Source organism: Hippoglossus stenolepis, chromosome 10 (genome assembly GCF_022539355.2).
Source record: "Hippoglossus stenolepis isolate QCI-W04-F060 chromosome 10, HSTE1.2, whole genome shotgun sequence".
Lineage (NCBI taxonomy): Eukaryota > Metazoa > Chordata > Actinopteri > Pleuronectiformes > Pleuronectidae > Hippoglossus > Hippoglossus stenolepis.
The window spans coordinates 6,679,216-6,692,118 of record NC_061492.1 but is presented as its reverse complement, the minus strand read 5'-3'; the positions used below and the strand labels follow the sequence as shown (position 1 = coordinate 6,692,118).

General features: G+C 43.4%; 1 protein-coding gene across 1 annotated transcript in view; it reads left to right on the top strand.

The window, feature by feature from the left end:
* The window catches only part of stag1a (stromal antigen 1a), a 41,575-nt gene that overhangs the window by 21,831 nt on the left and 6,841 nt on the right, over window positions 1-12,903 (top strand). Inside the window, exons 2-20 of the mRNA XM_035167585.2 lie at window positions 3,789-4,018; window positions 4,498-4,618; window positions 4,838-4,993; window positions 5,266-5,362; window positions 5,479-5,555; window positions 6,804-7,008; window positions 7,406-7,557; window positions 7,837-7,910; window positions 8,129-8,252; window positions 8,354-8,452; window positions 8,596-8,675; window positions 8,891-8,998; window positions 9,188-9,302; window positions 9,425-9,542; window positions 9,809-9,912; window positions 10,434-10,526; window positions 10,841-11,134; window positions 11,628-11,698; window positions 12,083-12,251. Coding sequence (XP_035023476.1) covers window positions 3,990-4,018; window positions 4,498-4,618; window positions 4,838-4,993; window positions 5,266-5,362; window positions 5,479-5,555; window positions 6,804-7,008; window positions 7,406-7,557; window positions 7,837-7,910; window positions 8,129-8,252; window positions 8,354-8,452; window positions 8,596-8,675; window positions 8,891-8,998; window positions 9,188-9,302; window positions 9,425-9,542; window positions 9,809-9,912; window positions 10,434-10,526; window positions 10,841-11,134; window positions 11,628-11,698; window positions 12,083-12,251 — 2,286 coding nt within the window. The 5' untranslated portion in view covers window positions 3,789-3,989. The remainder of the gene's footprint in view (window positions 1-3,788; window positions 4,019-4,497; window positions 4,619-4,837; window positions 4,994-5,265; window positions 5,363-5,478; window positions 5,556-6,803; window positions 7,009-7,405; window positions 7,558-7,836; window positions 7,911-8,128; window positions 8,253-8,353; window positions 8,453-8,595; window positions 8,676-8,890; window positions 8,999-9,187; window positions 9,303-9,424; window positions 9,543-9,808; window positions 9,913-10,433; window positions 10,527-10,840; window positions 11,135-11,627; window positions 11,699-12,082; window positions 12,252-12,903) is intronic.

Below are 12,903 nucleotides of genomic sequence, written 5' to 3'. Positions count from 1 at the left end.
GAAATGAAGTCGGGCAGCCACCCTCCAAGCAGCCACCAGACGGGAAAACACCAGAATTAAACCCCTCTGTTGACTGAGTTGATATGTGTTTGTAAAGCACACACAGAAGTCAGGACATTTTCCTGAAATTTGGAGGGGCAGGCTTTATGTGAGAAAGCAAAATCACTTGCTTCAGACTTTTCGCTGAATGTTTCCTGCCAGCTCCCAAAGTAAAATATCCAATTGAGCCAACGTGAGATTACAGGGGACGAAAACTAATATATATCTGGATTTAACGCGATTCTCCTCAATCACAATAAACTCAATAAATTTGGGATCTCCACACCACTGTATCAGCTCCTCGCCAGCTGCAGTGGCTGCTTTTCTCCTCTGCAATAATGAAAACTGGTCCACTTGCAAAAATGAAGAGCTGAAAAAGGCACTTACTGTTTGTAGTGGATCAGGAGTGAATCAGAAAACATGCAACTGTCATCTGTGAGATTAGAGTAACATGGTCTCAGCTCAACTTACTGGTTCTGGCATCTCCACTGTGAATCGCGTGCTTCTCTGATAGTAACTGCAATGCCTTTGGGTCTTTGGCAGCTAGGTAAACAAAGCATGATATTTGCATTAGCATTTCCTCTTAAACCTGCATGAGCACACATGCTCAGCGGTTTACAGTGACGACACAGCTCAGCTCCCATGCACAACCGTGCTATCATTGTACTCTGCTGAAATTCAGACGTTCACAGTTCATAAAACCAGTGTATCAAAGTGAGGGCAAACAAGAAAAGACGACATGTATAATTCATTGTTCTGCTGTTATAAAATTGATATTTATTTTATGGGGACAGTTTATTTTCATTCTTGCCGTTAGAGTAAATGGAAGTGGAGTGAGGAAGGGACGAGAGAGGTGCAAAGTAAATGCAGTTGGCAGCTTCTTTCCTCCAAAACTGAGGAAGAGTTCAGGAGAGTCGCTGCAAATTATTCATAGCCTCCTGTTGAGCGTGTGCGTGTGCGTGTGAGAGAGCCAGTGTGTTGAGAAAATGAGGAAAGTCAATGTGTGTTAGGGATAAATTTAGTTGTGGGTCAGTAATAGGTCAGGCAGGCCACACACACACACACCCTTTTCCTGTTCCTCTTCTGCCTAGTTCAAGACTGAGAAAAACATCACAATCTGTCAATGAACGGAACATAGATGCATGTTGGGTCGAAAATAAGTTGAGATATCACAATGTAGAAAGTCCAGAGGGACAATGGTGGTGGAGGTGGTGGACGTTGTGGAGATGGCGTCTCCAGAAGTGGTTGACCATACTTTCAGCGTTCAGTGGCCACTGAGAGTTGCACCAGCATCTTTGATCTTTGTCAACTTTAAACTACATTCACAGTTTTTCACGTCCCAACATCTCGTGTTTTCCTTGTGGTTTGTTTTTGACACTATTTCTGTTCAGACCCTCGGGCATTTCCCACGTGGCCCCGTCTCCACATTGTTTACCTTCACTGTCTTTAATTTTTTATTTTATTTTGTCTGTTTGTTTATTTGTTCAGAGCACATCCCCGTGTCCCAGTTCAATTCCTCCACTTTTTATAGTACTGTGTCTTTGCCCCTGAGCTCAGTGGATAGGCTCTGTAGTGAGGATATTATTCTCCCTATGTACTTTATGAACTGCGAGAAAAAATAGTACTTCACAAAACCAAAAGTACTTCTTTTGTTTTACATTCTTAAAAAGTTTTTAAAAGTTACGTTACTATTGTCTTCTTTCATTTCAAGTCTTTCAACATCTTAAATCTCATTAAGTGCTGCTTAACAGCCGGCATGGAAGATGTTATTCACACACTCTTTATTTATAGCCTGCATTTGCATGTACTCGAACACATGGTATAATTATATAGCATTAAAATAGTTTACTTTTTCCCATATCCCAGCATCTAAAGTTGTTGTATATTAGATTTTTGACATTAGTTTTTACTCTTGTCTAAAGCGACTTACTAAAGCATCCATTAGGGTGGTTCAGCATCTTGCCCAAGTATACTTCAGCATGGGCTGGGATTCGAGCCGCCAACCTTCTGGTTGGAGGTCAACTGCTCTACCCCCTTAGCCACAGCTGCACAGTTTGTGCTGTTTTACCCAGTTTTTCAGATGACATCCCTGCTCCCATTGTATTTCTGACACCCACCTTATGCATGAAGAAAATCACCTTAAGGTTGAATGAAATTGCTTTGAGACGTAGGTGAAGCAATGGTCCACCTTTTTGCTGTTTTAAGCCTGGTCAGCATTTTATTTCCAAAACCATTCGTACAACATGTGCAGCTACGTCTGCAGAGTCCGGCCTCTCTGTGCTTTTGTAGGTTTTATGTCTGTGCATTGATATCAAGTGTCGATACTGATCAGAGGCTTAGCTGCGTGCAGGCAGGTGAAGTCCCTGCTGTTTACACCTGTTCAGCCCGTTCAGCCCGTTCTGTGGGCTCGGCTTTCTCACTGTGGAGCTTCGGAAAAGGGCAACTTCTGATTTGATCTAATATCACACAATAACCTAAATATCACACAGGATTACAGACGTTGAAAAGAAACTCTGTGCTTGTAATGACTGAAAAGCCTTAGTTCACTTTTTCCCCCCAACAGTCCTTTCATGTTTTCAAATGATGGGCTGGCTGTCTGAGAGCAGTGTGTGTATATATATATATATGTGTGTGTGTGTGTGTGTGTGTGTGTGTGTGTGTGTGAGAGAGCATTGTGTGTGTATGCCCCTGCTACTCCTCAGTACAAACACTGTTGAAGACAGTATTTAAATACACACTCTCTTAGCCTGCCCCCTACTGTTGCCCAGACCTACTTTCAAACACACACGAATACACTCACACACACTCTTGGGAAAATAAAGCCCTGAAACACTCGTGAAGTGAACAGAACTGGACTGGAACTGAGCGGTGACTTTAATGAGTGTTAGTTAGATTTTTCTAATCCCACTCATCCCAGTTAAAACCCAATTAAGCAGTCTGGAGATAGACTTTGGGCAGAGGACTTTGTGGATCATACTGCCTCTTGTGGTCAAGAGCGGCATTGCTCCACCTCTGCTCTGCTCTCATTAGCACATGAGTGGCTCAATAAGTGTTATAATTATCTTTGCTGCCAGTTGTCTGAAAAATTAATTATCCACATTTTCAGCTCTGGCAACAAGGCATTGTGGGATTTTTTCAAAATGTTTTTTTGCATCATTCCTTGCACCTGGGATTTGTTTCCACTTTGGGTCATATTTTGCCGGGAATCCTGTTTATGTCTATCGTCAAATAAATACTTTTTCTCTTTTTAACCAGTGGGAAATTTGATTAATTCACAGCACGTCTCAAATTTGTATCTACATGTCTCTACTTTTGCAAAAATTCAAATTGTACAATGGACACTAGAAATAAAAATGTCACAATTGGACGTTTTGAGTAAAAGTGCATGAACTTGATTTTGCTTACGATACATTTCTAAATTTGAGTTTTTTTGACATAATTTGTCAAACAACTCTCCAGTGAGCCAATCCTCTATATTTTAGCTGTTGTAGTTCTCCAAGCGACCAGTTGGTGTCCTCCTCTCCCCACTTTGACCCCCACAGACTGATCCATCACAGTGAAAGATTGAGCCTCCTCTCTCTGCTTTTTGAGACATTTTACAAATGTGACACTGATATCAATACAAACTTTAAAGTGTGTATTAATGTGTAAAGCATGCAGAGCAATTATTTGTCTTTTTAAATTGTGAAATCATCGGTTTTAAATATAATCTTCTTATGCTCTTTTATTTTTGTGTGTCTTTCCCCCAGGAGCTGAAGAGAGTTAAGTGCCAGTACGCTGAGTGTCGTCCGTCCTGGAGTCTCTCCTCCCTGCCATTCCAGACCTTCCCCCCCACCCCCCCTCAACTGATCTGCCATCTCGCACGTCCATCTTTGGACTGGAAACGCACTCAGTCCTGAGTACGCACACAACCACAGTAACACACCTCACCACCTCCCCGCCAGGCCAGGATGATCACCTCGGAGCTCCCCGTCCTACAGTGAGTGAAACACATGGTTTCGTACTGGGCAAGTGCCGACTGTAATTTGTCATTTTTCATTGGACAATCCCTGTATCCGTTTCCTGCCTCTGCCCATATGGTACTCATTTGATTAATCATATCATCATATGTTACAAATATATAATAAGTATAAACAGTTATAGGTGATGACTATGAATTAAAGTCCATGAGGTATTAGAAAGGTCTTAAGTTGTAGATTCATGGAGAATAAGTAGGAAAATCGTAACTTCTCTGTGGCCTTTATTGAAGCTTTTATTATAACCAAAACCTTTGCTTTAGCTTTTGAATGATTCTCAGATGTGTCAGTGGTCAAGTCTCAAAACAATATCTTTGGCACAATGTGTGACACATGTGTCTGAAGCTAATCATCGGTCAATTTGGAGCTGATTATCTCATTTGTTCTGTGGATGAATAAAAGCTTTGATCTCACATGAGTCGTTCGTGTTTTGCTCTTCCAGGGACTCGTCCAACGAGTCTGGGGCCACAGACACAGTGGGCTTGAGTATGAGCATGAGCGAGTTGGAGGATCCAGAGGTGAAAGGGAAGAAGAAAAGAGGGAGGCCTGGAAAACAAGCCGCGGTATGAGTCTGTGTCATAGGAGTGTGTGTTCGGAAAAAAGTGTGTGTTGCCATGTGTGTATTGGAAGAAGCAAGGAAATAAGCTCTTACAGCCCTAGTTTTTAGAAGTGTATTTGTGTTTACTGTCTTTGTTTTTGTATATTGTAATTTCATTGTGAACACAAGTGTTTTCGTTTTTCATTCCTTAGTGTGTAATTGGCATTTCTCCCCCCCCCAACAGACATCCAATAAGAAGCCTCGAAAGACGCCAGCGGACAAGACAGTGGGACCAGCGCGAGGGCGAGGGAAAGCCAATGGTGTGGCTCAACATAATGGAGACAGCGGAGACCCCATTACTCTGTTTGAAGTGGTCAAACTGGGAAAGAGTGCCATGCAGGTGGGTGAACGTGGTCCTGTTTTTATTTTGTGAAAAGGTTTTCCAGCGAAGAAGGAACACTTTAAAATTCTCACTGCTGTGTGTGTGTGTGTGTGTGTGTGTGTGTGTGTGTGTGTGTGTGTGTGTGTGTGTGTGTGTGTGTGTGTGTGTGTGTGTGTGTGTGTGTGTGTGTGTGTGTGTGTGTGTGTGTGTGTGTGTGTGTGTGTTCTGTGCTGTGTGTGTGTGTGTTCTGTGCTGTGTGTGTGTGTGTTCTGTGCTGTGTGTGTATGCAGTCTGTGGTGGACGAGTGGATCGAATCGTACAAACAGGACAGAGACCTCGCGCTGTTAGACCTCATCAATTTCTTCATCCAGTGTTCGGGGTGCAAAGGTACGACGACATCAACTTCTGTAAACTCCGTGTAACTACAACGGTACTTCGCTGTGAGCCATCTCTCTTTGTGCACGAATAACAAATCTGAGTCTGACGTGTTGCTGTGTAACCAGGCACTGTGAGGATCGAGATGTTCAGGAACATGCAGAACGCTGAGATCATCCGCAAGATGACTGAGGAGTTTGACGAGGTAAACGTCTGCCTCGGCCACAGAGAATCAGAAACATTCCAGTGGAACTAATGTCAGGTTTTGGAGGAGGTCTGAGGGAAGGACCACCTGCTCCGCTGACATCTCGGACCCACTACAGTTTCACAATCATTCAAACGTATTATTTCACTTCTCACTGCCCACCATCACAACGTCAACACTCAGCCCCACATAATGATATGAAATTATACTTTTCTTAAATAAAATAAAGTTAAGTATAAAGTAAAATCTCTCTTTCACAGCAGAGTTGTACAAGATTTTTTCATCTCCTCTGTACGCTACCTTTCTCTCAGGCTCACACTGACACACACGCACACACACACACACACACACACACACATCGGACACATCTGTAAACTCAAACTGAGTAAAAACAACATGAGTGACACACTTGTTTATTTGCATATAGAGCAAGGTAATTAGATCCTATTACAAGTCAGGACACATTTTAATACCAGGTCTGAGCCCACGTACTTAACGTTGTCCACTGGTGATCAGATGTCTCAGGGTGGATGTTAATAACAGGTCTGGACAGGCCTGTTCTGTCCTCAGGTTCTGCTCACAGCAAGAATAGATCCTCTCCAGGCTTCTTCAAATGAGTTCAATACTCCTCTGACTATTTCAGACATGCAGCTATAATCAGTTGGTTAATACATCCAAAGTCCGGACAGAAAACATGTGAAAAAAAAAAGGATATTGAATAATTAATTCAAATGACTCTCATATGAGTTTTGATTCTGCACGTTTTTTCACCAGCTTTCCACCACATGACACATTCCAGGCATTACGCTAATGTAAAAAAAAAAAGCACAAAGAATACCAAACAACTAGCAGCGGTTGGGGAGATGAAAGGGGCTCTAGTCTCCTTCATTGGGAACAAATGTGATCTCAAGCCCAAATGGAAAATTGTAACAAGCGGCCACAATGAGCAACAGTGTCCATGTTACTGAAAACATTGTCCCTACTGGTGAGCATCTGTGCCTCTGAGAGGATCTTCATTTCATGGTTTAATGGCAGCAAATTATCAAACAGTCTGAAGACTAATCTGATTAGGTCACTTGTAAATCCGAATCTGAACCTTTTTAAAGTTTGAATTTCTTCATAGCAACATTGACACTGAAGTAAACAATGGAAAAAACATTTTGTTTTGGCCCAAAACACTTCAGCAGGATGAGGAACCAGATGAAGGAATAAACTGTCTCTCTGACCCTTTCTGTTTTTCGTCAACAGGACAGTGGGGATTATCCTCTCACCATGCCCGGGCCTTTGTGGAAGAAGTTCCGCTACAACTTCTGCGAGTTTATCAGCGTTTTGATTCGTCAGTGTCAGTACAGCATCATCTACGACGAGTACATGATGGACACCGTGATCTCCCTCCTCACGGGGCTCTCTGACTCTCAAGTGCGAGCCTTCAGACACACCTCCACGTTAGCAGGTGACAACACCAGCTCTTATCAATCCACTCTTATCATCAACAACAAGACATTTATTGTTAGATGGTTTTATTTCACAATTGTTGGGGCGGTGGACTGCTCACCTGGCAGAGCCCCAATGAGGCAAGGCCTCACAGGCGAGGCCCGGGTTCGATTCCTACCCGCGGCCATGTATGCATGTCCTCCCCCCCCCACTCTCTCTCTATCCCCCTTTCACAAGCTCACTCTGTCCTTTCCATTAAAGGTGATTTTAAAAAACCTCAAAAACACATTTATTTCACAATTGTTAAAATGAAACCACTACATCTTATTATTATTATATTGTGATTTCACCAACACCTTATTTCCCATTTGTCCCCAAGTCTGAAGAGTGTGTGTGTTTCTTTTTTTCTAATGTAGCGATGAAGCTGATGACAGCACTGGTGAATGTGGCGCTGAACCTCAGCATTCACCAAGACAACACGCAGAGACAGTACGAGGCGGAGAGGAACAAGATAGCCGGCAAACGAGCCAACGAGAAGCTGGAACTGCTGCTACAGAAGAGGAAAGAGGTCGGATAATGTTGGATGTGACTTTTCTTCAGATTTGATTATTTAACAAAGGGTGTTTTACAAGTGTGGTGAAGAAACTGCAGTATTCTCAAAGTAATCGTATGTAACCCCCCCATGAGTTTGGTGACAAACGCTTAAATTCCCCAACAAAATTAAATGCTAATATTGTGGTTTAACAGTTGTGATCATTTATTTAGCCTGAATCTTGTAGCTCTGCTTTGCTTTGTATCAAAAACTTTTTGCAAGATTTTCTGAAGCTTTTTTGTTTCCTCTTTTCAGCTTCAGGAAAACCAAGATGAAATAGAAAACATGATGAACTCCATCTTCAAGGGAATCTTTGTGCACCGCTACAGGTTCGTTCATTATTGATGTTGCACTTTCTGAAAGTTGTGCTCTTGCTTTGGATGGAGGTAGTGATGCTTCACAGCCGCCTGCTGTTTCACACTGTGCCAACTATTCTCTTTGATCTTGTTGGCCCTGTATCTTATGGTGAATAAAATAAAAGCTAGTAGTCAAACATGGCTGAATGTTTCTAATGACGATGGTGGTTGTGCTTTTTCTTTCTTCCCAGGGATGCGATTGCAGAGATCAGAGCCATCTGTATTGAAGAGATTGGAGTGTGGATGAAGATGTACAGCGACGCTTTTCTTAATGATAGTTACCTGAAATATGTTGGTTGGACACTACACGATAGGGTGAGTCACACACCCACACAATCTCATAAGACAAAGTCTTTTATCCCACCAGGGTCTGCTTCGGTTTGACATGTTTTTAAATGTGTCTCTGGCATTTACAGCAAGGAGAGGTGCGTCTCAAGTGCCTGAAGGCTCTGCAGAACCTGTACACAAACCGAGAGCTGTTCCCCAAGCTAGAGCTTTTCACCAACCGCTTCAAGGTAACACCTGCCGCAATGAAAATATGATTCATGATGCATTTGAGAAATTAAACAGAAGGACTGAGTTATTATTTGATTTAATCTTTTCTTATTAAGCCCATTACTCAGTTTCTTAGTCTGAACACTTGTGTCTGTTTTGACAGGATCGCATAGTTTCAATGACGCTGGATAAAGAGTATGATGTGGCTGTGGAGGCCATCCGACTGGTCACACTCATTCTGCAGTGAGTAACTCTTTTCACATGGAAACACATGGAGCTCTGGAGTATTACACTACTCGTATTGATTCATGGTGCACATTTGGGCTTCATCTAATAAGGGAAGAGAGAAAGTGCACGTTTATGGTCAATCGTCGATATTTTGGTCATCAGACGGGTTCTGACCTTTTAATGATGCGCTGCCTCGGCTGCATGTAACTCGTATCGATCACCTGTTTCAGGGGCAGTGAAGACGCCTTGTCCAATGAGGACTGCGAGAACGTGTACCACCTGGTCTACTCTGCCCACCGGCCTGTGGCTGTGGCTGCCGGAGAGTTCCTGCACAGGAAGTGAGTCCAACAGGACGTCTCCTTGTCCTTGAAATGTTGAGAGCTTTACTTTGAGTTGAATCCATATTCATATTTATCGAGATGTTAAACAGACGAGGTTTCATGGTGAAACTATTCTCTGTTGTTTAATTCATGTGTCTCTCTCCTCCTTTCCGTCTCGCTCTTTCAACCTCTCCGTCCCTCTGTCAGGTTGTTCAGTCGTCACGACCCGCTGGCAGAAGAAGCGCTGGCGAAGCGCAGAGGGAGGAGCAGTCCCAACGGAAATCTCATCCGCATGCTGGTGCTCTTCTTTTTGGAGAGCGAGGTAACACTCACACTTTACTATCCACACGTGATCCAGACTGGCTCAGCTCTAACCTTTCTCACAATTCCCACAAAAACGCAAATAAACACAATATGGGTGTGTCTTTCTGTGTGTGCGTTTAGCTCCATGAGCACGCAGCCTACCTTGTGGACTCGCTGTGGGAAAGCTCTCAGGAGCTGCTGAAAGACTGGGAGTGTATGACTGAACTTCTGTTGGAGGAGCCGGTGCAGGGAGAGGAGTGTAAGACACACACACACACACACACACACACACACACACACACACACACACACACACACACACACACACACACACCACACATCCTGCGATCTTGGCTTTGGGCTTCCTTCATGTCAAAACACCACTTCACAGCTGAAACTCCAGCTATAAGAGATGATGTAATACAATCTTGTTTCTTGAAACTCTGCCGGCCTGTTTCTGACCTCTCGCTGTTCTCTTTGTATCCTTCTCACACTCTCCCGCCTCTCTTCTGTCCGTCCTCGCAGTGTTGTCGGACCGACAGGAGAGTGCGCTGATAGAGCTCACCGTGTGCACCATCCGACAGGCGGCAGAGGCACACCCACCTGTTGGCAGGGGCACCGGCAAACGGGTAGGTCAACTTAACACACATCATACACCATAAACTGCAGTTATGTGTTTATAGAATATGAGACACTTGGTGAATATAAACCTGCCAGCAGAGGCCTGGAGCAATACCGCACACTTCCTGTTCACATGTCACTCACATGAGTGCCAAACCGGTTTATAGCACAACCATATTATTACCATTGATCCAGGTGAAGAAGGGGCCAAGATGTGAACGTGTGAATATGACATCCATGACTCTTTGCATGACTTTAACATCTGTTCTGACTTAAACACAAGCCAAGGAGATAAAAACGACATCCTGTTTATTCATGGCAAGGTGTCAAATCCCAAAATACATAAAAGACTCAAGGACAATCTTCAAGCTTTGTCTCTGATAAAATATCATAAGGAGAAATTTCTTAAACATGAATAAACTAAATGGACATTTTCCATTCACACAATCTGTTTTATGTCCTTCCCTCCTTCCTATTTCCTTACATCCCAGCAACATTTGACCTCAGCTGTTGTGTGTGTTTTGTCCAGGTGCTGACAGCAAAGGAGAGGAAGACCCAGATAGACGATAAGAACAAACTGACAGAGCACTTCATCATGGCTCTGCCCATGCTCTTGTCCAAGGTAAGACTTTCCCAATCTCCAGCCTGCAGCCGGCACGGGGCCAGAAACAGGCGCTGATAGATGAGTGCGACTGAGCTGTTTGTCGAAAATAATTGATCCAAGTATAACTTATGTAGTGTAATTGAATATCTGTCACTCTGGACAACTGTGTTGGCTAAATACTTAAAATGCAATTGACCATTTCACTAACTGAGAAACGGAAACAAAGCTTCTGGTGTTGATTGATGAGTCTCTTCTTCTCTTTACTGCCTCTGTTCGTCCGCTTGTGACTATTTTTCCTCATGTCTTCTTTGTCTCTGTCCCCTTGCCCACAGTATCAGGCAGACTCGGAGAAGGTAGCCAACCTGCTGCAGATCCCCCAGTTCTTCGACCTGGACGTGTACAGCGCCGGGCGCATGGAGAAGCACCTGGACGCTCTGCTGAAGCAGATCCGTCTGGTGGTGGAGAAGCACATCGAGGCCGACGTGCTCGAGGCCTGCAGTAAGACCTACAGCATCCTCTGCTCCGAAGAATACACCATCATGAACCGCGTGGACATCGCCCGCTCGCAGCTCATCGACGAGATGACCGACCGGTTTGCACACTCGGTGGAAGGGCTGCTGCAGGAGGTACGATGGTGTGGGAAAAGGGTTCGAGCCTTTTTGATGACGATAAAGGTGGCATGCTGAGGAGAATCCCACTCGAGCTAAATAATACAAATAAAAACACAAGACACTTACATTTAACCACAACATCCCAGGTTAGATTTCAAACAAAGCCATACTCCTTTATTTCCATTTGTCCTTTTTCACTACTTTTTATTTAAAAGAAGACAAAATACCCAAAAATATTATTATCATTTAAACAAGGTTTAAGCAACACACCTCCAGTTCTCCACATACTGTTAGACATCTGATAACCGCATGTGAAAGCTGTCAGGCCAAAAAATAGACATAAAAACATAAATTTATAAAGAAACCTCTAGAAATGGGTAAAATCTGGAAAATGGAAATTTGTGGAATTGAACAGGTTGTGTGGCTGTGTTTGTTTTGGAGTTGTTGTTTATTGCACTTCAGTGTTGGTCCAGTCTTTATGCACTAACTGGTGTTTGTGACACTGCAGGCTGAGGAGGCAGATGACGATGACATCTACAACGTTTTATCTACTCTAAAGAGACTCACGGCTTTTCACAAGTAAGACTCACCTTACTTTTTGCTCTCCGTTTGTTCAGGGATGAAAATAAAGATTTAAATTTTGACCAGACATCTTATTTAGTCTTCGTCTGGCCCAAGGTGGTGTCCCTCCTGAACTCAAAGATCTTCAGACAAAGAAAATCAGCAAATGTCCACAGTTGTGAAGCTGAGACGACACAATGTCGATTCAGCTGTACTTCTCAAACAATATGCCAATAGAATAAAAGATATGATCAACATAAACCTATGTGTAGCACTTGAGTTACATCCTGTCTGAAGGTGCTATGAAGCTAAAAGCACTGGATATTCCACTAAATACGATGGATGGATGGTTTAACTAACTCCGTGAACTCTAATGTGTTTTCCACTTGTTTCCCATCTCAGTGCCCATGACCTGACGCGGTGGGATTTATTCGGGAGCTGTTACCGGCTGCTGAAGGCGGGCATCGAGCAGGGCTCCATGCCAGAGCAGATCGCCGTCCAGGCCCTGCAGTGCTCCCACTACTCAATCCTGTGGCAGCTGGTCAAGATCACAGAGGGCGCCCCCGGCAAGGTGCGGTACTCCCTCACTGACGGAGCGTTTACTCTCAGACCCCAGGTTTATCTTTGGTCGGGGGCTCACAGTTAAGGCTGCCATGTCTGAGCATCAGTGGCCCAGAGGGACTGAAGCTTATCTGTATTTCTGCAGCTTAGGTGTAAAAAATCCATTTCGCTATCGGATGATGATGCCTACACCTGATCCGGGGGCTTAGCTCCAGTCTATCTCGTTCCACTGAGGCCTAAATGTCCAAGACCCATCAGAGTGTTTGGCCATTTCCCACAGTGAGGAGTTTTAAATCAAGAAGCTCAAGATCAGGGGTTCTGCAATCTGACCTACAATCTGCACCCACTGTATTTTCATTATCAATCGACTTACTAATATTTTCTAAATTGATCTATAAATGCTTTACTTTCCTATAAATGCTGGGTTTTATGTACGTATATGTAGAAATCCAGCTCATTACTTGTTTATATTATACAACAAATATTCCTATTTGAGAAGCTTAGACCTGTGAATCTTTTTTTGCTTTGGAAAGTGACTTCCATGAATGATCTGTTGTCAATTTTCAGCCACACTTTAACACAGATTCATGTTGTGATTACATCCTATGTAATGAAATCAATTAGTCCACTTGCTGGGAATCACATCAATCACATAGTAGCAT